Source organism: Thermobia domestica, chromosome 2 (genome assembly GCF_964235325.1).
Source record: "Thermobia domestica chromosome 2, izTheDome1.hap1.1, whole genome shotgun sequence".
Taxonomy (NCBI): domain Eukaryota; kingdom Metazoa; phylum Arthropoda; class Insecta; order Zygentoma; family Lepismatidae; genus Thermobia; species Thermobia domestica.
In genome coordinates, this window is record NC_137455.1 from 316,065,488 (window position 1) to 316,086,063 (window position 20,576).

General features: G+C 33.6%; 1 protein-coding gene across 1 annotated transcript in view; it reads right to left on the reverse strand.

Moving 5' to 3' along the window:
• LOC145678638 (chymotrypsin BI-like) overlaps positions 1–20,576 on the reverse strand; it is a 66,019-nt gene that overhangs the window by 7,611 nt on the left and 37,832 nt on the right. The window contains exons 2-4 of the mRNA XM_081749005.1: positions 17,182–17,333; positions 9,117–9,209; positions 6,491–6,624 (exon numbers count right to left, since the gene is read on the reverse strand). Of these exons, the coding sequence (XP_081605131.1) occupies positions 6,491–6,624; positions 9,117–9,209; positions 17,182–17,333 (379 nt within the window). The remainder of the gene's footprint in view (positions 1–6,490; positions 6,625–9,116; positions 9,210–17,181; positions 17,334–20,576) is intronic.

Below are 20,576 nucleotides of genomic sequence, written 5' to 3' on the forward strand. Positions count from 1 at the left end.
TGAAATAACACGTTTGATACTGCAAGAATGCAATAACGAAAAATTATGATAAAAAATGTCCACGCTGTTACACAACGGTACTATATTTTCGGAAGCTTGAAATCTCCCTGACTAGTATCAGAAATTCTGAGAATTCCGTAACTTTTCTTGAAATTCTGAGAATTCCGTATCTTTTCTAGAAATTTCAAATTTCTTGACTCTTCCAGGATATCTCGCTTACCTCACCACCATGTATTGCAGGTAATAAAAATCTCCTCATAAGAAAGTATAACCAAAAGCCTCCTGATCTTTATTTTACTCTTAACGCGATCCTTTTTTTTTTTTGTCATTTCATTTATTTTCTTCCTTCCTTACTTTTTTTATTTCTGGTCTCTAAGGGGGAGGGGTCCGGACCCCCCGGATTCCCCCCTTGGCTACGTGCCTGGCCTGGTGTGAAGGCATGCGGAAACTTACAGAAGGATGTAACATAATTGTTTGCTATCCGCATGTACTTTTTCTATTAAGCGAAGAAACATGTAGTGTGACTCTCAACAAGAACTACACCTTTATATTCACAAGATTTCTATTCAATTTCTTGCAGCCATGTCATACGTATCTTTGCATTACATACGTATAGATAGTACTTATTATCACTCGTACCTATTCACTGTCGGAGCTTGAATCCTGAGTTACTGCATCAGGCTCAGGTAGCAAGGGATCTAACAATCATTTTCTTACATCTGGTGAAAGAGACTCGGTGTGACTGCGATAGATAATAATAGTTTGTGAGATTGAAAAAATTACGGTATCTGAAGAATACAACAATGTATGCAGCAGATTCCTTAAAGTTTGTTCGCGAGACATTTTGTGGTATTTCGATCAGAAACTACGTCCGCATTACGCCCCACTTAAAATAGCTCCCGACTTTTCATCGTCATATTTGCTGCACAAAATAATATAAAATTAATAGGCAAATCTTGGCAGCTAGATTTCCACTATTAACTCTTTATAGTATGTAAATCAAAACAAAATAAAAATGAAGACGTAATCTCAATACATCAGTTAGTAAATGTTTACACACTTTATGTATAATAATTAAAAACACATTTTTGAGCTTTATATAGTTAAAGACGTTTTTCAAACCGTCCTAATTATAAAATAATACGACTACCAATTTGTAAAGAACTACTTAAGTATCTAGTGCTTAATTCATTCTCAAAATATTCAAAATCTCAACCGAACTGGCGAAGAGATGTTTTCGCACACATGGAAATAATAGCTTCATTTGGACACAAGCAGAAAATTTAAATATGGTCACCATTTAATGATTCGTACACGCCTCATTAGCTTACTTATCACATTGCTTTTAATGACATCGCGTGGACTCACTATCTCTTATTCATTACATATTGCCATTTTAGGTATAGGTGTTGGTTGGGTTTCGAATTTTCAAGTGCGCCGGCGGAAAAATTGTAAAGTATTTGGGGGTCCGCTTCCGATACTGTCCCTAGGGCAACTGTTTGGTCGCTGGCGGCCCGCTCTCGGCCGGCCAGTGGATTGTCAATGAGGTAAACAGTAAATTGGTTGGTTAGTTTCGTTTAGTTTTGTACAGCGTACGTTTTCTTAGGAAGAATAATGTAAATATCTAGTAATAGTAGTTATACGTGCTAGAGGGAATGGTGGTATTAACACCCCAATAACACTGAATTTCAAATATGTATTGTCCCCAATTACACAAATGCTCTGCTTTCCGGAATTCTGTCATATACTGATTTCGGGCCTCGCTTTCAACTCAATCTGGCGATCTTATTACTAACAATGAAACAGTTACCTTCAAATGAGACGTAATACTGATATGACTCAATATTGCAACGTTATCATAGAGTTTGTTTTCGTAACTTAATATGTTACTTAATAAACCTACTTTTGCTCTAGAATAAAATTTTAAAACGTTCGGTTCATTCTATTTTATATCACTTAAAGAGACAAAATCCTCTATTTGCCTCCATCACAACTTTTATTGTTGGATGAAATATCAATAATGTTATCTATAACAAAAATCAGTGCTTATCCCTTTCACACAGTGTCTATTTCATTTAAAATATCCATTCTTTTCACCCTTTTCTCTAGACACTGAATACATCTTACATTGACACTCTCATTTAGAAAAGTAAACGAGGAAAAATTATTACTTAAAATAAATTATCATTTACTGCTTTAGTGTGAAAGTACACAAAGTACGATTTGATGTTTAATTTCGAATTCTTTACTTTTAATTTACATCAGTCTAACATTCAACATATTCCAGAAATATAACTAAATGCAATTCGCTGTATTTTCTTTAGTTCGTGAATTTGGTTCTGAGCAGGGATGAAAGTGGATCTAAAAAGGTAGAGAGACGCATGACATCACGCAGTCTAGCGTACCTATGTTTGCACATTGTAATTTTTGTGCAACGTAATATATATTTTCTGGAAGTAGGGGGACGAGTTCTACCCTTGGTTCTGGGTGCCTTATTACAAGACTACACACACACACACACACACACATATATATATATATATATATATATATATATATATATATATATATATATATATATATATATATATATATATATATATATATATATATAAAGCCGACCAAGGAAGTTCTGTGGCATATTCACCCTACCAACTTCGAACATCGATATGTAACCTAAGGGTGAAAACATATCGAAGAGACCTCGCGATAGATGTCGAGGTTTAAGTCGCGGTCGCTACCTCGATGTCTAGGTCGCGATAGATAAAGGGCGCACATAGCCAGGAGGTCGCACCTTCGCTTCAAGTTCTCAGTTTGAGGAGAAACATTAGTGTGACGCGTGTGAAATTATTGAAAAATACATCCCTGGAAAACAACATTTTGAAATTGAAAGTACCCAACACTTTATAAATACGGATGGGCGCGAGACGAGAAATGAGAAATGAAAATGATTCTATTATTCGACGTTTCCTCCGTATGGATACGCGTCTGACTTTGAAGGTATTTCTTTACCTCATTTATCAATAACAAATTTAGAAGAACCCCTTTTTTATTAATCTTGTAATTGGAAGGAGGGACGTGGAGCTTTTAAGCATAGATATGATTAACACTAGCTTCTTTTTTACTTTAGAAATTCTACAATTTATGGACTTTAGCACGAAAGTCCCTTGCCTGTAACCGCCATTGTCTTATACAATGAGCTACAGTATAATTCTCAAAAATAAATATGAATAACTTATCTGACATTCCAATTTCAGTTGCCGTTTTTTCTATTCTCTATTTAAAACGTGCGTATTATGGTATTCTTTGTGTTTCTTCTCCCATGTTGCTGGAACATTCCTCACTAGTTCTATTAATATATCTTTCATAATCAAATTTAATAGAGCGGCAAAACCTCTCGAGCATAGACACAATCCTCTGCAGACGAAATTCTAAACAAATGAAGACCTTATTTCATGCAGCGCCTCAGGGAGAACCAATGAGAACAGGAGCCACAGACAAGGGCGCCGATCCTGGGGGTCCAGGGCCCCTCAAATCTCATGTGGACCCCGCTATTGTATTTATGAAAATACAATATTTGGAAAATTTAAATTCAATTTGTCTGAAAATCCTCATATATATACCTTCTGCATCTGAATGGACCCCCCAAAATTACAGATAAAGCGGCGCCCTTGGCCACAGCGATGCTTCCGGTGAATATCGATTTAAAAACAAAAGTCGGTTGTTTATCATCGCGACCACTAATTCACCCTCGCGGTCGACCTCTAGGTCGCGATGTAGAGTACAACTTCGTCATGCGCTTACCCATTTGAATCCATGTGTTTGTGCCAGTATCAAGGTAGCCACCGTTTAAGCACGACACTGGTATAGCATTCAATAATAAAGAACCACAAGGGGAGAGTAGTAGGAAAGAAGAGGTATACGAAGAAGACAAACAAACGAAAATAAGTCCCGTCGTTTTCTGACAGGTTTACTGTACATGTTAGTGAGAAGAAATGTACATACCTCATGAACGCACGTCACTTGCTTCCACGCACGCCACGGCACGGCAGAGCATAAACCAGCGGCTAGACCCGAATCACAATTTAATTTACTGCAACAACAACAACTACAACTACTACTACTGCTATTACTACTACTACTACTACTACTACTACTACTACTACTACTACTACTACTACTACTACTACTACTACTAATAATAATAATAATAATAATAATAATAAAAATAACCATATAAAAAGAAATGTACACAAGCAAACACCAGTGATAGACAATTACATATACACAAGGAAAGACATGATCTCGTGACCCCGACCGCTTCCTTCCATGGTTTCCAGCAGTTCCACCAGGCGAATGCCGGGATGTTACCATCTGTACACTGCCCAGGGCTGCTGCCTTCCCCACTCCTCATCCTAGCCAATAGGGCCACTGTGACCTCGGCCCGAACCATTCCCTTAGTCCTTTTCCTCCACACATATCTAAATCAATAAATCAGCGGTAGGAAACGGCCATAGACACAGGCGACTTCAGTTGGGATAATGGCTTCCGCACGCTTACCTCTCACAGTAAAACTGTCAGAAAACAACACGACTTATTTTCATTTGTTTGTCTTCCTCGCATACCTCCTCTCTCCTACCTTCCTCCCTTGTGGTGCTGATGCCACTGTTGTGGGCTCTGGGAATAGGTCTGCTCCTTTGTTCCTTAATTTTCTCCCCTGTCTATTCTCTTTGGCCCAAGGTATTTCGCGCTGCAGATTTTTTCGTTCCATCTTGTCCTCCACTGACTTGGCAACGTTGCATTGTTATTTATTATTGTGTGCTATATCAGTGTCGAGCTTAAAAGGTTGGTCAGATTACGGAAATTCCGCCATTTTAGATTGAAACCCACACTTGGCAATCAAAATGCTCTCTTATAATTTATTCATTATCGTCAATAGTTACCGAGTTGGCCTATGGCAAGGGACTTTTGACTTGCTCGCATACACAGGGTGGTAGGTAACTCCACCGACAAACTTTGGGAGGTGATTCCTTATATGAAATGAAAGAAAAAAGTTCTTATAAACATAGGTCAAAAAACGTCCCATTTCTTAGTTATGAACCGTCGAAAATTCGAAAAATCATGTTTCGAAACGACCTGCATTAAAAGATATAGGACCTATAACAAGCGGTTTAAGGAATTGCACAGGAACTTGTATGCGAACTATCTAAATATCCATGTTTTACGCAACGAACTGTAAAAAGGAAATTGACGTATAAGGATACTTCTTTAAGTAATAAAAACGCGTTCGTTTCGCCCATAACGGGGGATGATAAAACATGGATATTTAGATAGTTCGCATACTAGTTCCTTTGTAATTCCTTAAACCGCTTGGGATCGGTCCTGTAGTTTCTAAGGCAGAGCGTTTCGAAACGTGAAGTTTCGAATTTTCGGCGGTTAATAACTCTGAAAGGAGACGTTTTTCGTCCCATGTTTATTAAAACTTTTTTCTTTCATTTCATATAAGGAATCACCTCCCAAAGTGTGTCGTGGAGTTACCTATCACCCTGTATATATATAGAAAGAGAGAGAGAGAGAGAGAGAGAGAGAGAGAAAACGAATGTAAACTCTCTTTTAATGTTAAACAATGCGATTTCCAATTGTGCGTAATACCTTTTTAAGAAGCAATATTGATTCCCACAGTTTACCCATAAGCCAAAGAAGAAACTACTTGGAAAATGTAATGAAATCTTTCAGTTGTACGTCCCACGGTTATGCAGGTTAGGCTAAAGGAGATGGCGATTATGAGAAATGAGTGAAATGGTGGAATGAAGAAAGTGGGAAGAAACGGGAGAGCCACGAGAAAACACACGAGCACCACGACAAAGTCCGCACGGCGCTAGCTGGGATAGAACCAGGGACCACAAGTACCGGAGGTGAACGCTTTCAAAAATCTTTGAATTTCAAACATTTTGTATAGCACTGTCCTGCGATTAATTATATCATTTTCAGAGTGTCACATATACATAGCATGAACGAGTTTGGTTTGTATATGATCAAAATCATTTCTTAAAAAGGATGTGGCACTGGATCATTATAATTCGATTTTATAAAACAGATATTTGAGCAGAATGAATTCTTAGAAGGATTATTCGACTGTAAGAAACAACTCCCTGTAATTTATTTATTGCCTTTTTCTTTTATAGTGATCAGCATTAAAAGCAGAAGTGGTTCATTACTACACCACCTTGTTTAAATATCACATCTATTAGTAAACTCCTTTTCTAGTTTTTGGACCTCTAAATGGTTTCTAATATTGACGTTGGTCCATTAAGTAGTTCTTGACAGATTTTGTTTCCATGAGACGCATGGATGCATGGTGCATAAGGAATGCTGTCTTCTATGGGCATGAAACATAGACGGAATAAAAATAAAAAGGAAATTTATAAAATCAAACTCTTTTATGAAACATGGAATATCCATAAATAATAAACTAATCTCTACTACTTACCATGCATACATTTTGTCCTGGTCCACCAACAGCACATATTATATTATAGGACGTTAGCACGAAGACATGGCATTCTTCATTAGGTGCCACTATTAATAGAACCCATTTCAAATACTTGTCATTCGAAACATCATCTAAAAAATACAAAGAAGTGAAATATTGCTAACATGATACATCTGCTTGCAACGCTAACACTGCATTATTTTAGATTTCTTTACTGAGGTGGAAAGCTCGTTTAGGTCAGTCATGTTTTAAGTGTAATAATTTGTCTTGGTTGCATAAGTTTAAAAATAAATATAAAAGATTATTTAGCTTATAAGGAATTTCAATATGAATCTATATTACGGTTATGAATATAGTATTTTTAATCAATTGTATTGACTTCCGAAAATGAACCAGCAAGAATGTCCACTTTCACCGATTATCAGTGCCAGTAACTCGCTCATATCTGCACTACGAAAGCATTTGATTACAATTCGAAGTCCACATTATAAGACAAATGAGAGGAAAATTCAAGACATTTAATATGGTAAAAAAAAAGTTGTCATAAGTGCTACATGTACAAGAAAAAGCATCATGTTTGAAGTATAAAAGAACATATGAATATAAGTAGACAAGAAGGAAAACAGGAAGAGGTTAGTACGAGAACTAATGTAAATAGAATTACATAAAAGCACTTTAGAAAGAAACGCTAGCAATTATGTGATATTTTATTACATAAATAATAATACGAAACAAGGTAACGATAATAGTAGGAACAGCAATACTAATTAAAAAACCGTAATATTATAAATTATAACAAAATTTAAGTTCGGGCAATATTTGATTGCTTATACTGAAATGTAAAACTACAACCTGTAATAATCAAAATTATACCACAATAATTGCACATTATTCCCAAAATTATTGAAAGTCTGATTATCAATGCAGTGATTATCTAAGAAATGTATATTAATATAAAAAACAAACAAACGCAATACCAATAAATATTTTAACGAGACGAAAAGTTAAAAAAAGATTTGGGAAAAAAATATTTTTATTACCGTATCTTCAACATATTAAAGATATATTGAGTTTTGTAGCTCAAATTAAACTAGTATTGTTATGTTAAGCTACTGTTGAACCCTGGTACACACTGATATGTATGCCTGTAAATTTGATCCTTTGAAACAAAATTATTACGAAGTAACTGTAGACAGTCGTAATACAAATTACTATAACACATTGTAAAATGTCTATGAAGGAATATTAAAACTAAAATGTACAGAATATTTTTTTAAAGATGATATTAGCGTTTAAAAGGAAAATGTCCGAAGATGTTAAGCATACAGACGTCGACATAAACGTAGCATAATCTATTATAGCTTGGTACTGGTAAGCAGTTGAGAAATCAAATTTTATATATAGAAACATAGGCCTTTTGAAAATATAATAATTCATAAGATTACAGCCATCTTTGTTTCCATGATATAAAAGACGTTCGAAATTTTTTGACGTTAGTCATTAATCAACTTTTTCAAACACGCAGAGATCCTAAATGATTGCATTACATTGAGTGTCATTTTAAGCTTAGAATCGAAATAAAATACTTAGGTTTTATATCTACGCGATGACTCCATGAAAGAATTTTGGCCCAACCTCTGAGAAACTGCATTATTATAGGAATTCTTCCTCATTTTCTACTTCCCCCTTTTTAAACCAATGGAAATCACTGAGGACAAATTTTGCTGTATTCTAAACTTGAATTAGAGTTAATACAGGCCATTTTCAATAAAAACCAAAGACCAAGTATATTTTTGGAAAATATTTTTTTATACTCGAGGTACTGAGATAGAAGTGTCCATTCTTTCGTTTTCTATTCTATTTCACTTTTATGATTATAACATACAATGCTCCATATTGTTGCAAAAGTTTGCAACGTAAAATCGAAGCATAAACGTAAAATGTTGCAACGTAAAATCGAAAGAATCCAATTAAATTTAAATTTGATTTTAGGAAACATTGCCTAACTATTAAGAATCGTCAATACATATTTTGTAAAGTAACTTTATTTTTCATTTCAATGAATGCTATACCTACATTCAGACTCTCTTGTTACTATGAAAATTACAAATTATACCATTGAAATTAAGACATGGGAAAATAGAAACAATACCAAGTTAGATACCTCGGCATTTACGCTAGATTTCAGAATCATTCCATACGTCCATCCTGTTTTAAATTTAACTTAGTTCGAATTTTTTCTACTTATTATATAATTTTGATACTTTGTTTTTATAAAATTATTCGTTCATTTCTTAATGGTATTTTTCATTCATTATTCATGGAATTGAATAACTTGAAGCATATTGTAGAGATGTAAAACAAAGAGAGCGGAACAATCAGTACAACATAGTAATTAAAAGATACATGTATTGTCTTCTACTAAACTACCTAATTAATTATCAAATAAAATATCAATATTCACTTATTGAGAATCACTCATCTATTGTGCATATTACCCTTCCGTAAAATTAAATTGGAAACATATGAACAACATGATGTCATCCTTTGGTCGTTAGTGTTTTTCTGTAATAATCTTGCAGCAAGTGAATACATCAATAGGTAAATATCAAGAAACACTCACCATCATCATCTTCGCCCCAGCCAAGAGCAAATGCAGGTCTTCCTACAAATGTGTCTCCATTTCTTGAAGGCAATGCAATGGGTTGAATCGTATCTGAGAATTGAAATATTTCTATTACATAGCATGGTCGGAAAATGAGTAGATGCTGTACAATCGTAGTATTTTCTTTCTTTGTTTCCTTTCAATACATGTTTTAAATCATTTTCAATGAATATTTCCGTATATATAAATCATAAAATAAGAATACAAACTTTCTTACCAATTTTAGAATACTCTTACAATGATGCCTTAAGATGATTGTAAGATCACATGTAGTGAAAAGTAGAAATGTAATAATCCTCCTGAAGACAGCGAATAAATGTAGGAAGATTATGCTCACTAATTTGAAATTCTGCTACTAACGATACGAGGGAATTTATAAAGAGGGGGATGGATCTCAACCCCGTCCATTGGTGTATGCCACCAATCTTACATTAAATTCAAAGATTGTACATAGCGATTCCATTTACATTACACAAAGTTCACTGAGGTTGTTTATGTCAAAAAGAAAAGAAACTACAGCAATTTTTCACGCCTAGCTATTTCTCATCCATCCTGTAAATATAGATAATTTTACTAATCTTTTCCAACAATGATATAATCATTCTTAGAACTCATATTACTGATTTAAATTTATTTGCTTTCTGTGCAGTTAGAGAATCTCGATGTTACAAAGGACAATGCTAAAACTGAATTTTCATTCGAGGATGAAAATATTATTTAATTCCATATAAAGTAAAAGTTTATATATTTCGTTCAGTAATGTATTTTGTTAGTTATAAATCCCTTTTGCATTTAAATTTCCGAATATATTTAGCATATGTGTAAACTAGTACTAGATTTATATGGTAGTACCACATGTGTCATTTTTAACTTGATGAAAAAAATAGTATATCTTTCAAACACTGGTTGAAAAATTAATAAAAGTCAAAAACCAAAAAATATACTTGCCAAAATAACATCCTACAATAAGTAAGAATTTTAGGAAATAATATGCCAGTCATTTTAATCGCTGTTAGAATCTTAATTAGATGATAAGCACACTCCTCTAAGTAGGAAAATCAATGTTCTCTAGTAAACTTCATCTCGAAACGGTAAAGTCAAATTATTAAATCGAATTAAAAACTTATCAAGCATTAGTTTAAGACGAAGTCATTTTTGTATACATTTAAGTATCACTTTAGTTATAATGTTCATCACAACTAGTTTAATAGAATTTATTGTTTCATATATAAATAATATCCGAAACCTATTTTGCATTTCGCAAAACATTTTTTGAGCTTATATTCATCTTTAAAAATAAATGAAATTTCATGAACTTGCAATTAACATTTCCATCCCTGTATACCTACTATATCTGAATGTTGAATATAAATAAAATATCTTAATTGTGAATCATTTTATTTCTATAATCACCTTAGTTACGATTTAGATCATGACGATGAAAGTGTTAGTTAATTCAATTAATATTGTTCCGAGAGACAATATATATATATATATATATATATATATATAATTATCAAAGAGTAAAAATGAATTACACTTCAATGTGAAATACAAGAAAAACTCTCTTTGACACGATAAATGAGGATTTTTTAAAAAGCATTTCTATCAGGCTGAAATAAAGTAGGGTAAATTTTTTGTTAATAAAAGAGTATATGATGAATCGGTCACGTTACGGAAAATAATTTCTGAAATTAAACTGCACCACAAAAAAAATCTGAAAGCAATACGAATAATAATATTAATAATGAGTTACGTTTTTGTACCTCAAAGTATGAGAAAAGAGGGTCGGCAGAAAGACAATGTCTTCACAAGACGAACACTATAGAAAATGATAGACATTCATGCATGTATAGCCCCAGCATAACTATCTCTCCTCCCACTGAGTGCTCTAATTCCATTACTTGGGGTCCAGATCATTTGTAGTTGTGAAAACGCCTTGGATGGATGCAACACAAATTACCTTGTAGTTGTGAAAACGCCTTGGATGGATGCAACCCAAATTACCCAGTTTTCTAAGCCCTGAATTTCCATTATTAGGATCGTATTGGCCAATTAACACCATATATTAATTTTAACATTCCTGTGTGTGTGTACTGTATTATTTCATTAAATACTGTATATTCAGAGAAATAAAAACACTAACCATTCATGAATCAGAACATGTTTGGAAGTTGATGAAGCTATCAAATCTAGAACTACGTACTGCAGGAAGTTTGTATGCCAAATCTTCATTGACAGACCTTCCCCAGTTGTCCTCATTCCAACATCTTTTTCTTCCTAGGGAGGAGAAATTCTTGCTTCTCACTCTGAGCATGTATTGAAAATAAAATAGAAACTTTTGAAAAGTTTGAGGCGCATCACCCAGACTATTAGCTAGTTAAAATCATTTGATCTAAGATTATAGAAAAGATACTAATGCTCGTATATGTAATTGTCAGAACGGATTACTCGAGATTTCCTTCTTTTACTTATAAACAATTATATAGACCTTCCTTAAAGAGGATAATATCACGTAACTTTCTTCAAGTTAGTCTACCTAATAATTTTCAACGATGGTCCCGATTTACATTACAATTCTTACTCAACTTCTATTTTCCAAACAAGAAAAGGCGGCAGACATAATTTTCGCATTCCTTGAATTGTATAAACACGTGAAGAAATAGAAAGTCCTATTTTATCTTGTATAACTACTAGTTTATTTTCTTAACATTGTATGAAGAATTTGTGGCAGAGTGATAAGGGAGAAAACTCTTCTCGCAGAGACCTGGGTTCGAATCCTGTCGCGGCAATTTTCCTTTAATACACGGTATTGTTCACGTAATTGGTATTGTAATTCCGTTATTCCTTTATTATTATTATTATTATTATTATTGCAAAGTCGAGACTTGGCGACAAATTTTATATTTTATGAAGTTTCTGATTGGATTTCAAGTCTTTTTGTTGAAGAATCAAGGCACTCCGTTTTAAGGGTTTGGGAGAAGGAAATATCATTATGGTTTTTGTGTTTGTTTATTACTTTCACTCTAAACCAAGCCTGGATACTACATTTCAGCTTTCTGTTTCAAAGAGAAGTATCCTAAAGATTCTGATGATCATTAGAGAGTAAGTGAATAAGGGACGAGAGCAATGAACTTTGCGTAATAACGCACCAAGTTTTAGGAAAATTTATGATGTAATGTATTTTGAATAGAACATGACAAATTATGATTTGTGAATATACTAGAGTTATTCAAATACATGGATATTTTTTAGAGTTTAAGAATAGCTAAGAGTTTAAGGATTTTGTGTATTAATATTGCTCTGAGGTTAATTTGGCTTTACAGATTTGACAACAGCAGTTAAGAGTAGTACCTGTTGAGGGTTCGAAGCCGTCTAAGGACCTGTTGCTTCTTCTTGTCCTTGCGTGTTTGTATGTTTTTTCTTTTCAATTCAAATTGAATTATCTGGAATATTCTTTTTACATAACACTTTATTGTGATTGAAATCAAAGTGTTTCGTCATTACTACAACATTGGAATCGTAAAAAGTGTGCAACTTGCTGACTTCACTGGACATTGAGTCTTTTCTCTTCCTCAAAAGTCAATTCTTATAGTACTGGCTTAAGAGTCGGTTTCATAATCTTAACGTTCTCGGTTCCATTCCCGTTGTATTAATTAAAGAAATTTTGATTATTAGCACTATTGATACTTGTGATGTATACTAACTTCAGTTCAATTTCAATTTCTCTTCGTTTCAGAGTTGAGGCGAATTTTTTACAGGTAAAATAACAACAACACAAAATTACATCATCCGCATCAAGTTGGATTTATTATGTCTGGGAACGTAACGTGAATAGTAAAAAGTGGATGAATACAAAAGACTGATCCTTACTGTTAGTATGGGCTAAACATGTCAGTGATCAAGAAGAAAGTTGTTCTTTCCTAGCAATTGTGGAATTGTTTCTAACTGTGCACAAATTGCAAATAACAATGTAACTTACAACTCTGGTTAGAAGAACGGTCCAATCTAAGATGTCACCTCACCTATCTAGACGAAGGGCGAAACAAAATACGTTACTGTTATCAGATAACAAATATTAATACAACATTTCTTGTTGTCATAAAATGAAAATTGTATATGCAAATCCATAATCGTAAGAATATTATTTTGTTCATCTGTAAACCTGAGAAAATCTGACATATATATATATTATGTTGCTATCAATAGCTTCGACTATGTGACGTTTTCTTTTCTTCTTCTGTAGTTAACCATTTCAACATGGCGACAGTCATGGCTTCGTTGAGAACACTACTTTCCTTCCTTCTTGTACACGACAAAATTGGCCTATCACAAACCCAAAAAACTGCAAATCGTTGAACAAAACTTTCATAATCACTGCAGGCCGTTTCAAAGCACAAAAGTCATAGGGGCACTTCTACATCTAATCAACCCGCAAAATTGTGTTTTCCTTTATTGGAAGTATAATAATAATAATAATAATAATAAGAAGAAGAAGAAGAAGAAATATGCTGTTTTCGTAAAAAGAATGTTCTTTCAAGATCTATAATGTATAGGTGTGTTCGCCAAACTTAGGAAGCTTTTTAGCTAGTGTACAGTTTTTAAATCCAACTGTAAGCTATCAATCAAAACAAATAATATATTTTTGAAAAAAATCTTACATTTGTTTGTAGCCTACAAATTTATATTTCAAGATTAACCAATTTGAGAGCTAACGCGATTTACCACAATGTACCCGCGAGCTACTAGTAGCTCGCGATCGACGGTTTGACACCATGGTGTAGAGCTATGTCGACGATAACTTACTAGGCATGGTTTATTTAAAAGAGACCGGACCACACTATTCACTAACTTATTGTCAACATTTAGGTCTGCAAGAAAGGATATTTCTTCGTAATAGTGCCTACTAAAGTGTAATGATATGTTTCTATACAATTTGCTTTTCTCGTTTGACTAGATAATTTAAAAAAAAATATCTTGGTAAAGAAAATAAAACATATGGCTTTACCCGGAATCGATATGAGGACCCTGCGAACGTGAGTCCACGTTGTTGTCTATTATATCTGCAAGATTTATACTTTATCAAGAGAGGAGAGGTAAATCACATTGAATATTTTTCTTGTTTTATTTTTGTTGGGTTCATTCTTTGTTTTTTCTCGTGCAATGCATGATGAAACAAATACATTTTTTACAACGATGTCCAAGAATGTTGTTCTAACTTATTCAAAAAATAGGAAATTACTGGCAAAATGATATGGGTTAATGTGCGGTATTTTATTTTTATACCGTCTATAGTAGTAATGGACAGATGATACTATCCGCGAAAAATATGCATCAAATTGTTTGATAGAAAGTAGAACAATGTGGTGATTAAAAGTGCGTGGGCCCGAAGTGGTCATTTGCTTCAAACGATACCGAAATCAGACATTCATTAGGGAACGATTATACCATCAGTGCTGTGGGATTTTAAAAAATCGTGTTTTTTGAGCTTATACTTAAGAACAAAACAATCGATTCTGGCACTGTCCAAGTACTGTCGTTAACTAAACAGTTTGAACAAAGTTAACATTAAGAAACGGCCTGAGGGGTCAAAGGTGTCACGTTAAATCGTAAAGGGGTCAAGGTTAATCACCACAACTCGAAACTACACACACGTTCGCACCCGTCAATAAGATTCAGAGCTTGGATGAGATGTTTAATCACACCTACCATACTCGCCCGACCTTGCCCCAACAGACTTGTCATTTTTCGCTCTCTTAAACCGTCTCTGTGTGGTGTAACATTTAACTCTGATGAGGCCGTAGATCAGCATCTTCCACAGTTATTAGCAGATAGCAGAACTACCAGAATATAATTTAGTATTTTTTCAAAGGAAGGTGACTATCTTATCCTAAAAACGGAAATAGGATCCAGAACGTAACGCTAAAAACATACCGAATCGCTTCGAGAAAAGATATAAATGACAAGCCCTTTCGAGTTCTAATTGGGAAAGAACGATGCTGCGACACCAGATATTGAATTGTATCTTGGTAATTCAGTGCAATATGTTGCAATGTATGTGGAATATTCCAATTTATTAATTAACTGTTATTTATTTATACCGAAAATCAATGAATGCAGGTATAAGACTGTGTCTATTAATATAATTAGCGTATATAATAATAGACCGTAAGATTTAACAACTTCAGTGTTCCCTAACAGCCAAGTCATCAAATTTTCTTACCCTAAGATGTAGAGACTTTTACTGTTCTTAGACTCAAAGTACCAAAATTTGTATAGTGAGAATAATCTTGTCTCTACATGATATAAGTGTTTAAGAGTGGCGAGGCTCGAGGCTGAGTAATTTCTTTACATGAAATATTTTTGATGAGATTATTTATTTTTCAACAAAACCAAGTATACAGTATCGTTAATGGTAATAATAAAGGTAATAATAGTAATAACAGAATTACAATATTAATTACGTAAACAATACCTTCCAAGAAAGAAAGCATAGCTTCCTTTGTTGCTTTAACACTTCGCCACAAATTCCTCATACGAAGATAAGAAAATAAACTAGTAGTTACTACATGTGTTGTTAGAATTCAAAGAATGTAAAAATTATTTCTTTCTTTTTTTGTTCTTTACAAATTAAAAGTTAAGCTGAGGAAGAATTGTAATGTAAATCGGAACCATCGCTGAAAGCGATGTTGCAGCCTCAACTTGAAGAACGTTTCGTGTTATCGTCCCATTGAGAGAGTTCTACATAACTAATTTATGAGTTAAAGAAGGAAATCTCGAGCAAGTCATTGTGACACTCACATAACCAACGTCTACTTATACGATCAAAATGAAGTGATGTGGTAGGTAAGTAGCTAGCGCATTGAAATTCTATTGGGTGGACCCGAGTACAATTTTGCAGAAGAATAATTTTGCTGGAATGTTTCAATTTCAATTTCAATGCATACTCAGTGCGACAAGCATGATCTTTAACTTTCGAGAAAGAAAAAATGTTTGAATGAGGAGAATTTGGGAAGTTCTGTTAATGAAGACAACGATTTACAAATGTATTTCCTGCAATAGTTCTATATTTGATATTTTCGTCTACGTTCTGACACATGCATGGTCAATGTTTCTTTTATTTGAACATACAGTGTATAATTAAATAATACATTACGTACCCAGCACTATTGAAATTAATATATGGTATTCGTTCGACAACACGTTCCGAACCATAGATGTTCACTTCAGAATGGAGAACTCTTTCGTGTGTCATCTATTCAGATTGTTGCTTGCATAAAGACCTGACTCAGTGCTACCTACTGCTGTTATTCGCGAGAGAAAATTACTTGTAAGTTGGGTTGCATTTGTCTAGGCCTTTTACAAACTGCAAATGATTTGAACCCAAATAATGGGATTAGATAGCTCAGGGGGGTGATACTTATGCTATGGATGTACATTAGAATTTCCATATCTCTTGGAGAAAGAGATATGTAACTGCAAGGTATAACCAATATTAGATTAATATTTTTTTTTAAACAATTCGAAAAAATAATTAATCCTAACTAAAATATCTGTGAGTAATATCTGTATAACATTAAAAGAAAAATACTATAAATAAAATACTAACTCATTAAGGAATATTCTTTGAAAAATAAACATAATTTCAAGCAATTTATTAGCACTAGGTTATATTACTATTGTACACACTGTAAGTTCTTCATATCAAGAAATACACCATAATTAGGTAATAGTAATCAAAAAACCGTACACATTCAGATCAAACAACTTACTGGGAAATTATATATAATATGAAAGAATATGTTAATAATATGAAAAGATATGTACTATCACCATGGACACCCGAATGGGAGGGCAGGCTTTGGCCCGGGCCCTCTTCTGGCCCATAGAAATGTATTAAATTTCTGAGGATTTTCCTAATACAAATAAAAAATACCAAGCGTAATATAGTAACCAGGGAGATGAGCTCCCTAGAAAATTTTCTTCGGGCGCCCATGATTATCACAGTGATGATTTATACTACCTGAAAAATGAACTGGTTTCAGTAGCTTAAGAACGGCAATATCCTCGTAACCTTCTATAAATATTTCATCTACTTCCATAACGATGCCTCCCTCCGCAGCTGGGTCATCTTCATTGAGTGCACCCAATATTGCTTCTATACGATACACACCACTAGATTTCAAAGAAAAAGAAAATGCTAAAGTTAGGATTTATTAATCATTTCATTTTCTCATACTGTAGATTTTAATGTATCCATGTGCTGCAGAATTCAAGAAGGAAATTTTCAACATAATCCTTTACCCAGTATACAACTTGATTGTTTTCCTTCGTGTTAATAGCTGTCCCCATTAGTTCAGTAATACGGAGAATATGATTATGAAAATGTATGTTTACTTATAATTAATAGAATCATTCAATTTCATACATTAGTTACAACGAAGCTTTTGTACAGATATTGGAATTCGATTTCACCTTAAAGCATATATAGAGTGACTGGGCCGGTAGTTGACGCCCTTAAGGAAATTTTGATTTTGATATTTTTTGTCACTTCTGTTTTAATGTTATAGTAGTGGTTTTTATTCATCTAAAGGAAAATATTGCTCTCTTTCAGTGTAACCATAGTTGCCATTCATCAAGGGAAGCACTAAGGAAATATGCCAATTGATAATTGGTAAGAGCAGTTTTGCCAGTAGTGGTATTTTTTTTTATTTTAGTTGCGGTCACTTTTATATTCAGTAGTGGTCATACATTTTAGGTGACACTTACTACAGGCTACTGTATTTGTTCGTATTGCATTCTCTTGGTAAAATTTAATTTACATTGAAATGATCACTACTCTAGTGTTATCAAAGTAATATTGTAACTAAGTAATATTAGCTAGGTACATATTCAATGAAAATAAAGAATTGCATAAACATATAAAAGGAAACAATAATATGATTACATTTTAAGTAAAATGTTACATTTATGAAAGACAAATATGTTAACCTATATTAAAGCTATGCTTATGTACCTTTACATTGATACACAAAGGTCTAATCTGGCTGAAAATTATATTTTAAGGATCGTACAAACAACAAAATTAAACTACAACTAATTTTACAGTGTTTCTGTAATATCTTCTAAACAAGCAAAAGAATTCTAGAAGTGAAAACGCGGTGCGGCATAGAATATTATTTTGTATGCGATATTGTTGTCGTATATCTTGACCTAATATCGCTTTGAAGTTCTTTATAGATTTGGCATTTATTCGCGGGTATATAAATAACTGTACAGCAATAGCAGATAAGTCATGATAACGATATCACATGCAAAATAGTCATGTGTAGTGCACTGCGTTTTCGATTATTTGAAGTATTGCCGAAAAACTGTAAAATTCGGCGTAGAATCTAGTTTATTTTCACTGTTTGGAAGATCCTTTATGCCTTATTCTACATCGTCTGAACATATATCACTTCAGTTTTCATTTAGATTATTTTCTCACACAAAACGTTTCATTCGTTTTCAGAATCGGATTCAGCAATTTTATGAACATAGAAAAATCCAAAATCCTCACAATGTTTCCTGGATACACAACTAATATGAAAACACCTTTTACATTTAGTACACTGCACCCATCTCGACATATTCCCGGCGTGGACGTGCTGACATCTTACATTACTCTTTTGATACTCACGTCGTTCGGTTTTTCTTTTTCTATCAATTTCACAAGTTGCTTTTGCAACACGTGAACTGTTTCAATTCTTAGACATCGATTTTGCTTTATCTTGTTTTTTATATAAGAAGTCATTGTGCTGGTTTGAACTTACTACACCAGGGAATTGAAGCATCCTCGTTTTGGAATTTTGTGTTTTTTTCTGAAGTATCTTTGCAACAACAATTTTCTTTTGAATGGACTAGACAAATAGTTTTGCAATTTAGAATTTACAGTGGACTTGACTATGATATGTGGAATTGTAGATTTATTAAAAAACGGAAACCGGTTCATAGAAAAACCGCAATCCAAAAGACCGAGATTTTGGTTTTTCCAAAACCAGCTCGGTTTTTCACCGAAGCAGGTCTTCTTTTTCTCCAAAACCGGTTGGTTTTTCTACAAAACTGGTTTTGGTTTTCTACAAAAAACGGTTCGGATTTTCACCGGATCTGGTTTTCGTTTTCTCTAAAAACCGATTTCAGGAAAAGCAGTTCGTTTTTCCGCTGTAACCCGTTTTCGTTTTACCTGGTTTTCTCTAAAGACCGGTTCCGGTTTTCACCGGAACCGGGTATTGTACCGACACAGTTGTAAAAAAAAAGGTTGTACAAAAACCGGTTCATTTTTCAGCGAAACCTGTTTCGGTTTCTCCAAAATCAGTTTGTTTTTCCACTGAAATTGGTTTTGGTTTTCTCTAAAACCGGTTTCGTTTTTTACCAAAAGGAGTTTCGGTGAACACCAAACTATTTCTGTGGAAAAGGAATCTGTTTCCGGACAGCAAGGAAACACTATTCTGGTCAGAAATAGAACCAAGTTTGGAATAAACCCGAACCGGTTTTGGAGGAAATCGAAACCGGATCTCGTGAAAACCCGTTTTTTAATTTTCAAAAACCAAAAACCGAAAAACCGGCTTTTGTGCCCACTACTAATATTTATTCTGGTTATTTCTATGACCACTAGTGTAATTGTGCTTTCAATTATGGTCACCTAGTGTGCAAGTTACTAAAAAGCAGTCATTTTTATATTTTAGTAGTGGTCACCGATACAATTCACGTCTGTAACAGTGAAAGCGTAGAAAGTAAATATATTTTTGAATGGCTGAACATTATTCAATACTTACATATTTTAAAAAATCACAATACTTATAAAATGAACTAGACATATTTGAATAAATCGAACGGTTTGCTTACCTTTAAAATTTGGAAATTGGAAAAATTCTCCACATACGCATAAAAAACCTCTTATAGACTCGTACTCCAACTAAAAAAAGCTATCCATTAGGGGTGCAGTAAACAGAAAGGCATTACAGTAAAAATGGAAACTACAGCTTATTGGCTATACAATTCTGCACTTAAAATTTATTGTCCTAGGTGGCCACTACTGAAAGGATGACTACTACCGGCCAAGTCACCCTATTCCGTGTTTAGAGTAACATATACTACATACATGTTCCAATTTAATAAAGGAACATTCTATTTCGACATAACTTATAAGAAATGACAAACGCAATGACATCTTCATAATATAAAATAGCAGATCAACTGGAAAGAATATTTCTAACTATTTAATATCAGTTGATTTCTACCATAAAGGTTACATTAAAAAAATAATATTTTCTAAATATTACAATCTGCTCCCTAACTGTACACCAAGAACAGCTTCCAGAAACAAAAGTTTTAAATTATCATTTATTCATGACTAATGAAAGAAAATGGATCAAGTTT